The sequence below is a fragment of the Schistocerca piceifrons genome, chromosome X (assembly GCF_021461385.2).
Source record: "Schistocerca piceifrons isolate TAMUIC-IGC-003096 chromosome X, iqSchPice1.1, whole genome shotgun sequence".
Lineage (NCBI taxonomy): Eukaryota > Metazoa > Arthropoda > Insecta > Orthoptera > Acrididae > Schistocerca > Schistocerca piceifrons.
This window is the reverse complement of record NC_060149.1, coordinates 51,275,201-51,295,622: the sequence shown is the minus strand read 5'-3', so window position 1 is coordinate 51,295,622 and position 20,422 is coordinate 51,275,201. Positions and strand designations below refer to the sequence as shown.

General features: G+C 40.2%; 1 protein-coding gene across 1 annotated transcript in view; it reads right to left on the bottom strand.

Annotated features, from left to right (window-relative positions):
• The window catches only part of LOC124721847 (vinculin), a 302,703-nt gene that overhangs the window by 223,371 nt on the left and 58,910 nt on the right, over positions 1 to 20,422 (bottom strand). The window contains exons 4-6 of the mRNA XM_047246978.1: positions 16,162 to 16,357; positions 12,076 to 12,220; positions 862 to 1,061 (exon numbers count right to left, since the gene is read on the bottom strand). Coding sequence (XP_047102934.1) covers positions 862 to 1,061; positions 12,076 to 12,220; positions 16,162 to 16,357 — 541 coding nt within the window. The remainder of the gene's footprint in view (positions 1 to 861; positions 1,062 to 12,075; positions 12,221 to 16,161; positions 16,358 to 20,422) is intronic.

Here is a 20,422-nt window from a genome sequence, read left to right as displayed (position 1 = left end):
ACAACATCAATGATTGTAACAACTTTAGTACCTCTGAGGTTGCATTACTAGCATTTGGGGAGGGGAAATTATCACAAAAGAGATATGGGTGATATTGGAGGGGAGACAGGGTATAATAACTGTTAATATCCAAGAAGGGAGATTTATTTCAACTGAAGGTTCTATAGGTAAAGAGCATAAGAATGCAGGTAACCAAAGTGAGTGAGATGCAAACACAGGGCAGAATTTGCATTTTCAATATCTATTTTTATTCCTGGTGACTTTCAGAGTCCTCCTCACTCAGCACCAATTTCCAACACACTTTATCCACTACTGCATCAACAAAATATCATTCTTGTTACATCCATTATTATCCACCATTTATCACAGACTTTGACAACAAATATTTATTCTTATTTATTCATGTTTACATCACAGTTGTGTGCTACTTTTTAGTGGAGACTAGTTTTGAACATCAATGTTCATTCTCAAAGTGTTGCCTACAGAAGTGCATTTATCATGCAGATCTGTTTTATGATGATGTCTTGTATGTTTATCAGTGAAATTACTCTCTAATAAACCCTTGAAATGCAGGTATGTCTTATTCAATATTTGAAGTACTGTGAGCTGTGCATATTGTATACTGATAATTGTTGCAGTATTTTGCATTCTTTGTCTTTAATAATTCTGTAACTTCTGTAGGCAATGGCCTGAGAATGAATATTAATGTTAAAAACTTGTCACCACCAAGAAATTGTACAGAACTGTGACATAAAGCAGAACAAATAACCACCAAATTTGAGTTGCTTGTCCTTTTACCAGCAAAATGTTGGAATTACATAAACATTTATTTATAAAAAGTATGGCTCCTAAAGTAATTACCTCAAGCCAGTCATGAGCGGCACGTATTTTTCCTTCAATAGCATTCTGAGCTTTCTTCATTACAGTAAGGTTATCAGCATCCCATTCTTCTTCATCATATGTTGTCAACTGTAGTACCCTAATAATCTCATTTATTTCATCTGTCATTCGTTGTGCCAAATAATTACGGTTCTCAGCAGCTTCTTCAGCACCTTTGCCACCTGGAATACATTGATAAATGACAGCAACTGCCAATGAATTTAGGTATTATTCTGGAAAAGCATTATATTCCTCAGCAAAATGTAGACAGCTACCAAAAATGTGTATAATTTATGAAGTAGAGTGTTTTGTAGATAAAAGGTTGTTTACACGGTCTAACTGCTGAGCTAATCTCATTATCATGTTTAAAACATAATTATATACTTTAATCATTAATTATACACTATCATTAACATGTGTATGGATTTAAGAAGGTTTTACTTAATTACAAAGAAATTTTTAATATGTAATGAAAGATCACTAGCAGCCAAATAAAAGTAGTGTGGAACTGTAGAAAAGAATGATTACCAAAAATTGTTCTTTTATTCATATCTGCTCAATGCTGCCTCTATTTAGTGAATATTGATCTATTCTGATTTTTGTGTATATACAGGTATACACTGCTGGCCACTAGAACTGCAAAGTCTTGAATGTAGCATGCAACAAACATCAGACTGGCATGGAATGTACTACATGCTTGGATATGTAAATGATTACTATTTCAGCACAACTGCATAAAGAAGGTACAATTAGTACCATCTACATTATGTACATAAGGAAAAATTATGCAGTAGGATTCTCACTCAGAAATCACGTGTGTGTGTGTGTGTGTGTGTGTGTGTGTGTGTGTGTGTGTGTGCGCGCGCGCGCGCACAATGACATCATCTCCAACTATTTAATAAGTTATCTTTGCTCCTTAAACTTTTTTCCATTACCATATTTACATAACGTTTAAACTGGAATATTTTGTAAAAATTATAATGAATTGTGTTATTGCAGTCATTATAACTGGCCACTCTCAACAATATTTTCATTAATTGGGTGTTAGTTGGTATTAGTGCCTCCCAAGTCAAAATTATTATAAGATTAATATTATTTATCTTACAAGTATCTGATTGTGACAAGAAAAATAATGAGTTATAGGGACCGAATTAATGCAATATCAATCAATGAAAGGAAATTACACAGAAAGCTGTAAGACTGTGAAACACTTAAATACTCAGAAATGCTTATTGTCAGTTCTAATTATAAGTAATTTTTATGAGGTAGTTCCATTCTGGACTCCACGCAGACGCTCGTGTTATGAATTTTGTGAAAAGAACAAAATTTTGTGAAATGTTAGCATGGTTTGAATACTGTAGAAACAAAATTTGAGGATGATTTAAAAGAGAAAACCTGAAGCATTTCATTGATGACAACATATTATTGTGTAAAAAAAAATATTCAATAACCCTCTTGTGGAAAGGAATCAGTCCAGATAACTGATGCATAAAGAAAATCAAATTGAGAAGGATGAATAAAACATTTTCTGATACACAGAAAGCCTTTTCACTTCTCTTGATTCAAAGGTACATTACTCATTCTACGTGCCTCTCATATTCAAGGTATATTTCATTTGCATATGTTCAACTATAAGTTTCTATGCCAATGCACACTAGTTTATCAATCAGCAATGAACAAATACAAGTCAGATTAGATTTCATAATGTGTTATGGTGAGGAACAGTGAGATAGTTGACAGGAAAGTCGAGAGTTCAAAACTCATGTGCACTGAAACATTTTAATTTCTATCTTTGGTTCGAGTACATTCTAGAAGTATCCACAAATGGCAAGAATCATTGTACTGGAATGTTCTGTCACTGTATATATACCGTATGTGTTCTGGCCAGAGGCAGTTTGCTCCGCACTCTTGTATGTGCAAGTGCTGAATAAACCTTTGTTAAGCGAAGTGAGTGTTTATCATTCCTCTGCTTACACCTTCCTCTACCTGACATTCTCCTGGTGGAAGCGCCGCGTATTGGAACCTGTGATACTGCACATTACTGATGACACAGTGGCTCCCAACAGGTCACGACAGAGCCGCCGTTTACGTGGCGAGAAACCCGAGTTCGAGCCATATTCAACAGATTGCAATCTATCAGAGACAGAAGACGAAGAGGACGTCATGATGACAGCAACTGTGTGCCACCACATGAGACATCCTTCCGGGTTCTCGTGACGATGGCCAAGATCCAAACAGGTGGCTGAAGGTATATGAGTGTACAGCCAAATTTAACAAATGGGATGACACCGTGTATTTGGCTAACATATTTTTCTACTTGGAGGGCAATGCCAAGCAATGGTATGAGAGCAACAAGGAGAAGTTCGTAAACTGGGAAGTATTCCAGGCAGAACTGCGCAAGTATTTCAGCGACACACAATGACAGAAGTGCAAGGCTGAAGATAAATTAAAGTGTAGGGCACAGCGTCCAGGGGAAACGACAGCATCCTACATTCAAAACGTCTTGGAGCTGTGTAAAATAGTGGATCCTAGAATGAAGGAGGAAGATAAGGTTGCACATCTCATGAAGGGTGTTGCTGAGGACACGTATCAAGCCCTACTCCTGAAGGGGGTTTCGACAGCAAGCAACTTCATAAAATGGTGCCAGTATATTGAGACAATGAATCAAAAAATAATTACACGCAAGAAGTTTGAATGTCTTCCAAATGCCGTATCTGCCGCGGCGCGCACAGCCACACAAACGCAACGGTCGGCTACTGCGGCAGAGTTAAGCAGCGCCTGAAACTTAGTACCAGCGCATTCCGCCAGCCAGCACTAGAGGCGTTCCCGCCAAACATTCAATCAGCCACAAACTACGCATGCGCACGAGCCTTTTTCCGGCGCGGATGGTCACACCATATCACCATCTGCCAATCAGGGATCACCAACAGCCGCCAATCATCACTCCGGAATCAGCGGAGGAAGACTGGAGCCGCCGTGTTAAATAGCCGGAAGAAAGGAAAGCAGGCGTCTTTCGACCCGCCATGGACTGTCGCCTCGAATAGCCTTCAATGCAGCCGGAACGTCCAGGCGCCACATCTTCGCTACGCCGGCCAACGACCCCGGACTCTGCGCCTGTCTACTTCCTCGGCATCCGTCGGAAAGCGTTGAGAGAAAACCCGACAAAGGAACGTAAACTCAGTTCAGTTGCTAATATTTCAATTCAATAAGGTGGCATAATTCTTTGGCTTGTTATAAAATTTTGGCAGAAGAAGAAGCTTTTTGTTTTCAAAGGAAGTTTATCTTTTTGTAAAACTAAGCAGTGGCCTTGCTCCACCTAATAAAAATTTTTTGTTCGGAGATATGTGTTAATCTGTGGATATAACAGTATCGATGTCTGTGGTAGAGGAAGAAACTGATTTCACAACTGTTCTTCATCAGATAGTGAGAGAGGACGTTCAGAAGGCACTTGGATTGCGCGGTGAGCAAAAAACCAAGACACTTCAAGAAGTCATAAAGGAGGAAGTGGAACAGACATTGAACCCAATCTCTCGTCCATCATTTCCCTTTAAAACAGTAAAAAAGTCGAGACCCAGGCGAAGTTACATTCCTACAATGCCGCATGAGGAACCTGTTTGGGCACCAAGGAAGACTGATGTCTGGAGGTCCCAGGATAACCAACCAGTATGTTTCCACTGCGGACAACCGGGATATGTGGTGCGCTATTGTCGAGAAAGGTAGCAGATATTTGATGACGCCTGCGCCAGAAGACAACAGACTGATCTTAGCTGGAAACTACATCGATATTCTCATGTATGGCCTACCAGCCCAAGCTCTTGTGGACTCTGGAGCATCATATTCAGTCATTTCGGAGAAGTACCGTCCCCAGTTGCAGAAAACCATATTCGTCGACAACAAAACATCTCTGCTGAAGGTGGCTAATGGGAAATATGTAATCATTCTTGCAGTCAGCACCAGAAAGGTAACTGTCATGTGTCATGCCATGCATCAACCCATGTATCTTCTAGTGGAATGTAAGAGAAGCATACCACTGAAGAATAACTTAGTGATCCCAGCCTCTGCCGTCTCATTTACGAACGATTTGGTGAATTGTGGATAGTTAACTGTCACCGAGAACCGCAGATCCTTCCAAGACGCATGTGCATAGCAAACGCTGAGCCGTTAATTCCAGAACAACTGAGCATCATAGACAACTCCCATGCCGAGTCTGTGGGTGAAATTAGTGACAAGATCTTCTAGAACAAGTATCACCAGATCTCACAAAGGAACAAGAGAAGAAGCTACTTGCCATTCTTCAAGAGTTCTCTGAATGCTTCAATCCACAGGTGAAGAGCAAATTAATCAAATCGACAGTGAAGCACAGGATTAGCACTGGAGACCATCAATCAATAAGCCAGAGAGCATACCGTGTGTCAGCAACGGAAAGTCAACTAATTCACGACAAGATAGAGAAAATGATGAAGAATGACATCATTCAGCCTTTGCAGAGCCCATGGTCATCACCAGTGGTTCCGTCAGGAAGAAGCGTGGCAGTTGGCGCTTTTGTGTTGATTACAGGAAGCCTAATAAAATAACTAAAAATGACATTTACCCTCTTCCACGAACTGACGATACACTAGATTGTCTGAAGGGGGCTACGTTTTTCTCAACCATGGACAGGTATTCGGGATACTGGCAAACCGAAGTAGATGAAGCTGATCGTGAGAAAACTGCATTCGTCACCCCTGAGCGCCTGTATGAGTTTAAGGTAATGCCGTTTGGTTTGTGTAATGCACCAGCAACTTTTGAACGAATGATGCATAATCCTCTAAGGCACCTGAAGTGGATGATGTGTCTTTGTTATTTAGATGATATCATAGAGCTCTCAGAGACATTTGATGAACACATAAAAAGACTGAGATCTGTTCTTAATTGTCTTCAACAAGCTGGACTGAAACTTAATCCAAGAAAGTGTCTCATTGGAGCAAAAGAAATCAAAATACTTGGGCACCTTGTGTCAAACGAAGATGTACGGCCAGACCCAGAAAAGGTGAGAGCTATAACGGAATTTCCTATTTCTAAAAGTATTTGGGATGTGAGAAACTTCCTTGGATTGTGTTCTTATTACCGTCGTTTTATCGAAGATTTTTGTATCAAAGCCAGGCCACTCCAAGAGTTGTTAAAAGCCGATGCTAAATCTATCTGGGATGGTGCTCAACAAGATTCTTTCGATGTGCTGAGAAAAGCTCTGATGACTGACCCTGTACTTGGTCTGTATGATGAGAGAGCACCTACAGAACTACACACAGATGCCAGTGGGTATGGGACTGGAGGTGTTCTGGTGCAAATTTCGGATGGAAAAAAGAAGGTTATAGCCTATGCTTCTCACATACCTACAAAAGCCAAGAGAAACTACTCAACTACAGAGAGGGAATATCTTGCTGTGATCTGGGCCATGTGCCAAGTTCGACAGTATCTCTATGGAAGGCCATTCACAGTTGTTACAGACCATCATTCACTTTGTTGGTTGACAGGTCTTAAGGATCCAACAGGACGACTCACCAGGTAGGCACTATGTCTTCAAGAGTATGACTTTACCATAGTGTACAAAAGTGGAAGAAAACACCTAGATGCCAACTGTCTCTCAACAAACCCTGTGCAAGGCCATCAGGACTTTGATGAAGATAGTGACTGTCTCGCTGCACTCCAGGATCTCTCTGCTGAGCAGGAGGTGGACGCCAAGATATCTCAAATTATGCTTGCCTTAAATCAAGCAGAGGATGTGAAAGGGCAATTTAAGGTAGTTAATGGATTACTTTGCAAGAAAAACTTTGATCCATTTGGAAAGAGGTGGCTACCAGTGATTCCTAAACACATGTGCTTAGATATTCTACAGAAATTCCTGAGGCCAGACATTTAGGATTTATTAAGACATACAACAGGATCCGCAACAGATTTTTCTGGCCAGGTTTATTTAGGAGTGTCTGTCACTATGTGTCGCACTAACGAGAGTGCCAGAGGAGAAAGGCAGTTCCTCAGAAACCACCTTGCCAACTCATACCAATTCCACCAACTGAAACGCCTTTCCAGTGTGTTGGGATTGACCTCCTCGGATGATTTTCAATGTCTGCTAGTGGCAATAGATGGATTATTGTTTGCACTGCTTATCTGATGCGCTATGCCATTACAAAAGCCGTAAAACAGTCAAAGCATTCGACGTAGCCAAATTCATAGTAGAAGACATTGTATTAAAACATGGTGCCCCAAGGTCGTTAATTACAGATCGAGGGCAAGTTTTCCAATTGAATCTTGTAACAGAGATAAACCGTTGGTGCAACATTACTCATCACATGACGACTGTCTACCATCCGCAAACTAACGGGCTTACTGAATGCCTTAATAAGACCTTGGCCGACATGCTATCAATATTTGTCAATGTTGAGCAGAGCAACTGGGATGAGGTGCTACCTTTTGTGATGTTTGCCTACAACACCGCCAAACAAGACACCACAAGATTTACGCCATTTTTCCTGGTGCATGGGCGTGAGGCGATGATGACAATGGACACTGTGTTTCCGTTACATCCTGATGACGTGGACGACAACTACATCGGCCAGATGTTAAACAAAGCTGAGGAAGCTTGGCAGTTAGCTCGACTCCACATGCTGCAGGCTCCAGAAAACCATCGCCGAAGGTATACCAGCCTGGTGACCTCATCTGGATCTTCACTCCTGTTCGGAAGGTTCGTCTCTCTGAGAAGCTTCTCAGGCGCTACTTTGGACCTTATAAGGTTGTAAGCCCCCCCCATAAACCATGGACCTTGCCGTTGGTGGGGAGGCTTGCGTGCCTCAGCAATACAGATAGCCGTACTGTAGGGGCAACCACAACGGATGAGTATCTGTTGAGAGGCCAGACAAACGTGTGGTTCCTGAAGAGGGGCAGCAGCCTTTTCAGTAGTTGCAAGGGCAACAGTCTGGATGATTGACTGATCTGGCCTTGTAACAATAACCAAAACGGCCTTGCTGTGCTGGTACTGCGAACGGCTGAAAGCAAGGGGAAACTACAGCCGTAATTTTTCCCGAGGGCATGCAGCTTTACTGTATGATTAAATGATGATGGCGTCCTCTTGGGTAAAATATTCCGGAGGTAAAATAGTCCCCCATTCGGATCTCCGGGCGGGGTCTACTCAAGAGGATGTCGTTATCAGGAGAAAGAAAACTGGCGTTCTACGGATCGGAGTGTGGAATGTCAGATCCCTTAATCGGGCAGGTAGGTTGGAAAATTTAAAAAGGGAAATGGATAGATTGAAGTTAGATATAGCGGGAATTAGTGAAGTTCGGTGGCAGGAGGAACAAGACTTCTGGTCAGGTGACTACAGCGTTATAAACACAAAATCAAATAGGGGTAATGCAGGAGTAGGTTTAATAATGAATAGGAAAATAGGAATGCGGGTAAGCTACTACAAACAGCATAGTGAACGCATTATTGTGGCGAAGATAGATACGAACCCCACACCTACTACAGTAGTACAAGTTTATATGCCAACTAGCTCTGCAGATGACGAAGAAATTGAAGAAATGTATGATGAAATAAAATAAATTATTCAGATAGTGAAGGGAGACGAAAATTTAATAGTCATGGGTGACTGGAATTCGAGTGTAGGAAAAGGGAGAGAAGGAAACATAGTCGGTGAATATGGATTGGGGCTAAGAAATGAAAGAGGAAGCCGCCTGGTAGAATTTTGCACAGAGCACAACATAATCATAGCTAACACTTTGTTTAAGAATCATGAAAGAAGGTTGTATACATGGAAGAACCCTGGAGATACTAAAAGGTATCAGATAGATTATACAATGGTAAGACAGAGATTTAGGAACCAGGTTTTAAACAGTAAGACATTTCCAGGGGCAGATGTGGACTCTGACCACAATCTATTGGTTATGACCTGTAGATTAAAACTGAAGAAACTGCAAAAAGGTGGGAATTTAAGGAGATGGGACCTGGATAAACTGAAAGAACCAGAGGTTGTACAGAGTTTCAGGGAGAGCATAAGGGAGCAATTGACAGGAATGGGGGAAAGAAATACGGTAGAAGAAGAATGGGTAGCTTTGAGGGATGAAGTAGTGAAGGCAGCAGAGGATCAAGTAGGTAAAAAGACGAGGGCTAGTAGAAATCCTTGGGTAACAGAAGAAATATTGAATTTAATTGATGAAAGGAGAAAATATAAAAATGCAGTAAATGAAGCAGGCAAAAAGGAATACAAACGTCTCAAAAATGATATCGACAGAAAGTGCAAAATGGCTAAGCAGGGATGGCTAGAGGACGAATGTAAGGATGTAGAGGCTTATCTCACAAGGGTAAGATACATACTGCCTACAGGAAAATTAAAGAGACCTTTGGAGATAAGAGAACGACTTGTATGAATATCAAGAGCTCAGAAGGAAACCCAGTTCTAAGCAAGGAAGGGAAAGCACAAAGGTGGAAGGAGTATATAGAGGGTCTATACAAGGGCGATGTACTTGAGGACAATATTATGGAAATGGAAGAGGATGTAGATGAAGATGAAATGGGAGATATGATACTGCGTGAAGAGTTTGACAGAGCACTGAAAGACCTGAGTCAAAACAAGGCCCCCGGAGTAGACAACATCCCATTGGAACTACTGACGGCCTTGGGAGAGCCAGTCCTGACAAAACTCTACCATCTGGTGAGCAAGATGTATGAAACAGGCAAAATACCCTCAGACTTCAAGAAGAATATAATAATTCCAATCCCAAAGAAAGCAGGTGTTGACAGATGTGAAAATTACCGAACTATCAGCTTAATAAGTCACAGCTGCAAAATACTAACACGAATTCTTTACAGACGAATGGAAAAACTAGTAGAAGCCAACCTCGGGGAAGATCAGTTTGGATTCCGTAGAAACACTGGAACACGTGAGGCAATACTGACCTTACGACTTATCTTAGAAGAAAGATTAAGGAAAGGCAAACCTACGTTTCTAGCATTTGTAGACTTAGAGAAAGCTTTTGACAATGTTGACTGGAATACTCTCTTTCAAATTCTAAAGGTGGCAGGGGTAAAATACAGGGAGCGAAAGGCAATTTACAATTTGTACAGAAACCAGATGGCAGTTATAAGAGTCGAAGGACATGAAAGGGAAGCAGTGGTTGGGAAGGGAGTGAGACAGGGTTGTAGCCTCTCCCCGATGTTGTTCAATCTGTATATTGAGCAAGCAGTAAAGGAAACAAAAGAAAAATTCAGAGTAGGTATTAAAATCCATGGAGAAGAAATAAAAACTCTGAGTTTCGCCGATGACATTGTAATTCCGTCAGAGACAGCAAAGGACTTGGAAGAGCAGTTGAATGGAATGGACAGTGTCTTGAAAGGAGGATATAAGATGAACATCAACAAAAGCAAAACGAGGATAATGGAATGTAGTTGAATTAAGTCGGGTGATGCTGAGGGAATTAGATTAGGAAATGAGACACTTAAAGTAGTAAAGGAGTTTTGCTATTTGGGGAGCAAAATAACTGATGATGGTCGAAGTAGAGAGGAAATAAAATGTAGACTGGCAATGGCAAGGAAAGCTTTTCTGAAGAAGAGAAATTTGTTAACATCAAGTATAGATTTAAGTGCCAGGAAGTCATTTCTGAAAGTATTTGTATGGAGTGTAGCCATGTATGGAAGTGAAACATGGACGATAAATAGTTTGGACAAGAAGAGAATAGAAGCTTTCGAAATGTGGTGCTACAGAAGAATGCTGAAGATTAGATGGGTAGATCACATAACTAATGAGGAAGTATTGAACAGGATTGGGGAGAAGAGAAGTTTGTGGCACAACTTGACCAGAAGACGGGATCGGTTGGTAGGACATGTTCTGAGGCATCAAGGGATCACCAATTTAGTATTGGAGGGCAGCGTGGAGGGTAAAAATCGTAGAGGGAGACCAAGAGATGAATACACTAAGCAGATTCAGAAGGATGTAGATTGCAGTAGGTACTGGGAGATGAAGAAGCTTGCACAGGATAGAGTAGCATGGAGAGCTGCATCAAACCAGTCTCAGGACTGAAGACCACAACAACAACAACAACAACAACAAGGTTGTAAGACGCTTGTTTGATGTTACTTATGAAGTTGAAGATTTCGACCCCGACACAAGACGATGAAAGATCAGAGATACGGTCCACATCCTTAGAATGAAGCCCTCTAAGGGTCCTGCAACCCAGGGTAAATTCAAAGCTCCAGCGACAGGCAACAAGCAGAAAGGTAACGAAAAACGTAGCAACAAGGGAAGTTCTAAGAAGATCACCGCCAGGGCAAACATCAGTCATTGGGAGTCGGAGTATGCAGGACCGATGACTCGTTCCCAGACTAGGAGGACGTAACACCAAGACGCTGTTCTCTTAAGGAGGGAGCAATTTCACACAAGAAGGCGAGTAGCGCAGTCACCGTAGGGTAGTGGTTATGATACTAGATTGTTACATGGAGGGTCGTGAGTTCAAAACTCACCTGAACTGAAACATTTTAATTTCTAGCTTCGGTTCGAGTACATTCTAGGAGTATCCACAAATGGCAAGAATCATTGTACTGGAATGTTCTGCAGCTGTATATATATCGTATGTGTTCTGGCCAGAGTTAGTTCGCTCTGCGCTCTTGTATGTGCAAGTGCTGAATAAACCTTTGTTAAGTGAAGTGAGTGTCCGTCATTCCTCTGCTTACACCTTCCTCTATGTGATAACATTTTGGTGAGCAGAACGAATCATTAAATACCATATTAACATTTGACTATCAGTAAACAGACTTTGTCTCGATTTCTTAGCAGAGGGTTATTGGTTCAATACGAATACTGACTGTTTGTTAGTGTGTTTTGTATGAATGAACTGGCAAGTGACAGGATGAATTAACAGTAACTTTTATATCACAAACTGTATATCATAAATGTGTACTTGTGTTTTTAGTACTGACTTAGTCACAGGTTTTTGTGACTTTTCTATTTGAAAGTACAGCACAGTTTCAAACTGCTGAACTCACTTAGTGAACCTAGACTTGACATATAGACTGAACTTTCAGGAGATTAATAGCCAGATAACAGAATGCAATCTAGAGACACACACAATACAGTCAACTGAATAACCAGGTAGGCTACCAGCACCTGAAAAATGTACAGCAAGAAATTCATAGTATTTGTTTCTGGAATACGAGAAGACTACTTACCCTGTGCAATGATATGAATGAATATCTTCATACTACATATAAGAATTGGTGCAAGCGTCTTAACTTGATCCAAGCATCTTATGAGGATTTCACGATGCACCTGATGAGTTAACTCTTTCTCTCGACCACCAACCTCACGAGAAACCTGAGCAGAAACCACATTAATATGTTATTTATCTGTATTTTAACACTCCAAATAACACACATACCAAATGTCACAAAGAAAAACAAACAACTGGAAAGATTAACATGGGGCATTCCACAGACTTAACAATCCTCCATCAAAACATGCAATCAATAAAAAATACAACAGAACTATTAGAAGTTGGGCTCCAATCTTTGAACTGCACAGTAGTTTGTGTTACTTATCACTGATGTAGAGAGAAATCCAACATGTAGTGTTATCATCGTATTAAAGGGCAAACTCTTACTGCATAACTGCTTTAAGCGGTGGAGGATCATGCATTTATATCAGAAAAAGTTCGGGTATGAAGAATGTCTGGTGAATGTCATCTGCCAACGTATGTAGTACCAACAGTAAAATTAGGAGGTGGTGGTGTTGTGGTGTGGTTGTGTTTTTCCAGGAGGGTGCTTGCACCCCTTGTTGTGTTGTGTGGCACTATCACAGCAGAGGCCTACATTATTGATGTTTTAAGTAACTTCTTACTTCCCACTGTTGAAGAGCAATCCGGGGATGGGGAATGCATCTTTCAACATGATCGAGCATCTGTTCATAATGCACGGACTGTGGGGTAGCGGTTACACAACAACAACATTCTTGTAATGGACTGGCCTACACAGAGTCTTCACCTGAATCCTACAGAACACCTCTGGGATGTTTTGGAATGCCGACTTCGTGCCAGGCCTCACTGACTGACATTGATACCTCTCCTCAGTGCAGCACTCTGTGAAAAATGGGCTGCAATTCATGAAACCTTCCAGCACCTGATTGAATGAATGCCTGTGAGAGTGGAAGCTGTCATCAAGGCTACGGGTGGGCCTACACCACACTGAATTCCAGCGTTACTAATGGAGGGCACCACAAACTTTTAAGTCATTTTCAGCCAGGTGTCCGGATACTTCTGATCATATAGTGTACATGTAGTGGACAGGATTCTGAGGGCTAGTTCTGTTGTAAGGCATTGGTATGGTGACTATTGTTGTTGTTGCTTTCAGTCCAAAGATTGGTTTGCTGCAGCTATTCATGTTAGTCTATCCTGTGCAAGCCTCTTCACCTCTGCATAACTACAACATACATTCATTTGAACCTTCTTAATGTATTCAAGCCTCAGTCTCCCCCAAGAATTTTGACCCCCTTACACTTCCTTCCATTACCAAACTGACGATTCCTTTATAACGTCAAAATATGTCCTATCAACTGATCCCTTCTTTTAGTCATTCTGTGCCATAAATTTATTTTCTCCCCAAAATTCAGTGCCTCTCCTAATTATTTATGCAATTTACACATTTAATCTTCAGCATTCTTTTATAACACCACATTTGTGAAGCTTCTATTCTCTTCTTGTCTGAACTATATTTTCTGTGTTTCATTTTCATACAAGGCTACATTGCAGACAAATACCTTTAAAGACTTCATAACACTTAAACCAATTTTAGATGTTAATTCCTCTCTTCCAGAAATACAGTGTTAAGGTACAATATTAAATATCTGGAAGAGTCAGGCACAAGCACAGCTTCTGAGGTCACAACTGTTGTTGAATGTATATGCAAGGCTTAGTCAGCAGTGATTATAGTGGTTCCATTGGAGACCCCAGAATATGTACAAAGTGTTTACCAGCTAGCCAGTTGATTCCTGCTGGTTGATTACTCTGAGAATCTACAAGGCAATTTTTCCTAATATTTCTGTGTCTCCTTGGTCAGTGGCTTCACTCCAAGGCCCAGAAGAGCCTCCTGATACATCCATGTCTATCTGGTCAATAGCTCCTCTTCAAGCCCTGGAAAAGTCCTTTCATACTGCTGCATTTATACTGACTGTAGCTCCTCTTGGAACCCTGGGCAGTCTGTCTGGAGCAGCTTGAACTATCCCAAATACATAGCCATTTTTTGGGCAGTAGCCAATGGATAATCTGATAACTAGTTTTGCAAAGGATTCAGTGTCAGCAGTTGCTGGCTTCTCCGAGTTTTCTTGCTGGCTGTTTTATGATGTTAAGGAGAGGAACTGACCAACATGGAAGTGTCGAATTCGTCAAGACTCCAAAACATAGTGTTCCACTGACAAAAGCAGAGTATTGATGACAGTATGCTACTGTCTGCCTTCAAACTTTGGCAGCATCTGCTGTGTAATGGAATGTGTGCATACTGTACATCTCACTAACTGAAGACACAGGATTTTGTCAACAGCCAATATAACTAAACTCAGTACACAGGTAGAACAATTTTGAAAGCCATTTGTCCAGGATACTTTCAAAGCTGGTTTTATTTGGAGCTAAGATGTTCACACCCACTCACAGCAAGCTTCACAAAATACTGGTATTGGATGCATGAGGCTTTTTATTACTCTCTATATTTGATTGTTTATTTTGTTGCTGAAGGTCATATAGCAGCAAAAATTTATTCATTTTTTTTTGTGTTTTGTTTATGATAATACAATTTCTACAAACGACAATACAGTGTGGTTATAATTAAACTTTCACTACTTGAGAGGGCCTATTAAAAACGAGTGAGAGTAGGGCAATGAAACATTTGAAAGGACATCCGGAAGAGAAATAATGAATAAACAATTGAAAGAAACACTTTAATTTCCACGTGAGAAAGGGTAACATTTAGTAACTGTGTAGCATGTTTAGATTCTAGCTCACAAATGCTGCTCAATGTGATGACCATATGCATCCACAACAGCCTGTAACAGCACTGGAGATACCATTTCACAATTATTGATGGCACTTTTTGAATGGTGGACCATGGGAAGTTCAGTTGTCTTAACCCTGTGGTGCATGAATTTCACTGCAGTGGACAACTTATAATGGCCAATTTTCTGGCGTGTTCAATCAGTCATGAGGCTGCAAATGCATGAAGGACAAAACACCAGAAGGGAGTGCTGACTGCAATGAACTGTGTGCATTTGCAGCCTCAGGACTGATTGTAAATGCCAAAGAAGCGACCATTAATAGCTGTCCACTGTAGTGGACCTTATGCGCCACAGGGTTAACACAGCTCATGCACTGCTTGAAGATTACACATTGTGTCCAGCATTCTCAGCCATGACAACAGTAACTTCTTCAATAATTTGTGGCACAATTGGTCATCAGCCACACCCAGGAGCAATTCTCAAATCATCAGTTAATTCAAACTTCCAAACCACATTCTTCAACCCCAGTCCAGAAAGAAGACCTCTCCTTGTTTCTTTAGTGTGTTGATACTTGTGAAGAGTGGCATTACTGTTGCTGTTGTTTTGATAAAACAGCTTCATGAGTAAAGCCCTGCTCAGCATCTCCAAACCCATGTTGACTGACTGCAACTGTAATGCACACTGGTGCTTGTGTTTCAGCACTATGTTGTCATACCAGTACCAGTGCCTAACAGCAAGTAACGACACTAACACTAATAATGCAAATCCTGCAGTGCACAGTATGAACATCATTCCTATAAAGTTGGGTGCCGATATGGTAAACAGTTTTCCATCTACAATGGCTCAAGTAGAGAAAGTTTAATTGTAGCCACACTATACATAAACTTGTGAATTATTTCTTATGTTGTCAAAGCTGGTTTTTTTGTTAAGTTACAAGACACCTATTTCCATACTTTTCCCACACAATCTACACATTTTACCCATCATATGAACCTCTAATTCATCAACAAATAACAGTGGGGTCCTTGCGGAATAATGCCTTGAATGTTCCAGAAATGATTATGGATGAAAGTAGTAGTTACAACAATAATAATAAGGCAACAGAATTTGTTTAGCATAAATTTCATTCCAATTTATACTTCCCTGTTTAGTTTTGGGATTAGTAACAATGTAAATGTAAGCATTTGTGCCAGCTAATGACAAAACAATATTTGGCTTTGGTGCATCACATATGAAAGGGTAACAAATCTGACGTACTTGCATACCAACTGACTCACCTTGCTAAGGCAGGGGCTCAAATCTTTTAAGAATTGCACTAAATCCTCCATTGTCTCAATGACTTCTGCTACAGCCAGATAATCCAGCACTCTCTTGCATTCTCTAATGATCTTGCGAACCTCTGATTCATCAAAACACAGCAAGAGAGCTGATGTACCTTGCAGAATGCCACGAGAACCTTCAATCAATTTCTTTCTGCAAAAACATTTGTACCAAATGATTAAAGTGAATAAACAATAAAAATCATATATACAGTAAATTTGGTTGCACTTTTACGGGAAATTTTCCATCTTGTTCTTGCTCTGGTACCAACAAGATTGCAACTTCAGTAAAGATCAAAGTCATATTGATGCTGGGGTTACATTTACTTTGAGGTGATCAGAAATTAACAGCAACCAGTCAATGTTTCCCCAGCATAGTGATTTATTTTGCCATAACAAATTATGGCAACAGATTTTCAGATGGCAGTATAAATTAGATTAAACTATAAAAGTTTTCACAGAATTGTACACATAAGCAAAAATCCATTTCTCCACATCACAAGGAATCACAGTGCTGGACTGAAGATGAAATTTCACCACTTCACTTCACTTACCTAGATACGATAGGCATCCACACTCAGCAATATGACGCCTACTTTATTGTCACTGTTTTAGGAAAAAGCTAATTCTGACAGCACAAATAATTTTATTTGTTGTGTACATGTACTTTGTTGGAAAGACATTAAAGCAAAGCCAATATTAGTGTGGTTATCATGTTTGGACCCTAAAGAATATCCAGTCACATGCAACAACCTTATAGTCTTATTAAGTAATGCAAAGCACATGATACACAGGACACAGTTCAAATACTTTGGGCACCTTTGCTATATGTGAAGACTACAACATATCATTTTGCATGACCTCATAGACACTAGTATCCAAACTAGTGACACACTAATATTTACTAAGGCCCCTCACAAAAAATACTATCAGATTTGCTGTAAAACATTCACAAATGCAGAAAAATTTTCAGCTGTCTCAAAATCTCATCAGAGTCTCTACATGACTGCAAGGAGTTTCACTACGACAGGTGAAATGTAACACAAAAACATACTCAAGCAGCACAGAAATGAAAGTTCTTTTAATTTAATTTAGACCTTATTAGTAATTGTGGGTGATATGCTACATTTATAAAAGTTTCAACACCCCGAAAGAATACCTCACAAGAATCAGAAGTTGGCATGTCTGCACAGGACTGCACCAGTAAAAAGTGATCAAGACTGGAAAGAAATTATACACAAATGGACCTAGTAGCTGACTCTACTCTTCTTTTGTATAGCCAAGAAGGTCACTGTTACACCAAACTCAATCAGTGAATCATCTGCAATATCAACAACTGAGTAAGTTCAAACAGAACAGAATGACTGGTCCCTAGGAAATGGTTTTTAGCTCATATGAGGCTTGATGCATATTTGGAACCAGTGGATGTACTATGTGAGACAATTTGTGGTACCATTAGATACAACATGAAATATTGACTCCTACATATTGAGGCCAATCCAACAGCAACAGATTTTAAGAGCCTGAAACACTGCATTCATTCAAATAACTCATATCATATCACTTCACCCCCCCCCTCTCCCCCCCCCCCAACCCAAATCCCCCGGGCGGGCAACACGGCAACCACAAGCAGCAAATTTGGTACATCTCCTCATTTAGCAATGATGGAGTGCCAGTGATTTTCTGAAATGATGCAATTTTCCTGACATTTCACGTCTTCAAATATATGTGAGATGGTTAGTGCGCAATTTGTTTGTTGCAGCCATCCTTCAACCTATATTTATGCTTTATGTAATTTGTAAACAGACTGCACCATGGGAGACTCCTGAGGAATATATCCAAGTAGTCCTTGAATTAATGCTGAGATATTTAAACATGCTGTTTGAAGTGTGTGAATATTTACATCACACTAAATTCACAGTCACAGATCTTGTAGGCTCACAGTTCTGTAATTCTGGATATTTTCAAGACTCTAATCCATTGTGTAAAGTCCATTTCAGTAACAAGCATCCTTCTTGGTATGTAATTTTTACAAATGGCAGTTTGTCTAACCAATTTTTGTGAAAGGACACTGACCTGTGGCACTTTCAAACAAACATTAACTATAGTAGAAGTCCCCTTCAAATAAAGACATTGTGAAATATCACTGGGTTTTTGACACAGTATACTGAGTTCTGAATCACAGAATCCTTCTCAACAACAATAACAATGGTAAAAATATACAAAACCGTCCAAAAGGATATTCTGAACCTGAAACTGTTCAGTGTAAGAAATGGGTGCTGTAATGCAGGCCACTGTAAGGGAAAATTAGTGTATTATTTCAAAGTACAGCCTGGAAGTTGTTTTTCCATCTACTCATGGTTGAATGCATTGGAAATAGTTCCTTAGACCTGAAACCTGTCATGTTGGTGGCAACCACTGGAATGTTATTTGCCAAGGAGTGTATGATTAGCTACATGGTCTCTAATGTTGCTTATAAGTGTAATAGACATAGGATCTCTACTGAATTGGAACAGTGATATAGAACACATTTTGAAATATGAGAGGCTGGAGCTGTACTGTGAGAAATACATATGACATTTCAATATTCTTGCATGAAATAAGTTGATGCATATCTTTTGACTGCAGCAAATTAAAGTCACCCTTTCTCTGTTTTTACTTAATTTCAGTGAGTATATAGCATTCCCTTAATGTAATCAGACATCTGTGTACTAAAAAGAAAAAAATATCTGAATGTCTGTGGTCCATATCTCATGAAGAAACAGACTCCACAGCTATATAGATAGCTTAGCATGTCTGTCTGAGTGTAGTAACCTGAACAGCTCTTTGAAAATCAGTGGACACTCCACTGCAGAGTGAAAATTCATTCTGAAAATACCCTAAGCTGTGGCTAAGCCATGTCCCTGTCATATCTATTTTATTTCTTCTCCCTGAGCTCACTCCCAATTCCCTTTACAAATAAATATCCCTCTGGTTCCTTCAGTGCTTGGTCCAAGACACATACAGGCAAAATATCCTCAGGGTTCATTCAATAAAAGCTTAATAATGGAACACGAAACAAACAAACTAACTAGCAAAATATTCCAAAGACAGCAGATGCTGACAGAATGAGAAAACTGGTAGAAGCTGACCTCGGGAAAGATCAGTTTGGGTTCTGGAGGACTGTAGGAACATGCGAGGCGACACTGACTTCACGACTTAGTTTAGAAGATAGGTTCAAGAAAGGCAAACCTATGTTTACACCATTCACAGATTTGAGAAAGCTTTTGCCAATAACGACTGAACTATACTCCTTGAAATTCTGATGGTAAGAGGGATAAAATACAGGGAGTGAAAGTTTATTTACAACTTGTACAGAAACCAAACTGTGGCTGTAAGAACTGAACAACATGAAAGAAAAGCAGTAGTTAAGAAGGGAGTGAAACAGGGTTGTAACATATTTTCTTCTTCTTCTTCTTCTTCTTCTTCTTCCTCCCCCTCCCCCTCTTTTCCAGCACTGCAGTGCATAAAGGGCCCAGGTCTTGTCAACCATCAGTCTCCTCTAATCCTCTCTTGACTTTTCCAGCCTTCTCTAGTTCTATACATCCAGTCGTCGCATTCTCAGTCTCGCCACTAAGTGGCTACCCTCTGGCTTTGCAGTTATCACATTCTTTGGCACTCATTGGTCTTCCCTCCTCTACACATGATCTAACCACTGTAACATTTGTGCCTTCACATCTACATTGATTGATGGACTCTTATAAAGTTCATACAATTCTGCATAAGTACTAATTCTACTAGCACCATTTTCATACACTGCCCCATATATCTTGCACGTTACTTAGTGTTCTCATTCATTCAAGGGCATTTTTGCCCTGTTGTGTTACCTGTCCACTTTTTGGACCCACACGTAACAAATGGTTTTATAATTTTTTTATAAACTGTCATCTTCAGCTGACTTGAAATGTTGGGGGATCGCAACACATTAAGGAAGCTGTAATAGCACCTGTTACCTGCAGCTAGTCTTGCCTTTATCACTGTTGGTACCACATTATTTTCCATAACCATTCCTCTCAAATGCTTAAACTGATTTACTCTTTCCAACCCCTCAAACTGCTAAACACCTCTCCCCCTTGTTTTGTTACTGATGCTGATTGTATACTTTGTAATTTCCTTACTTATGACCAAGCCAAGTGCAGCTGCTTCGTATTCCAAAACTATATAGTTTTCCAGCAAATAT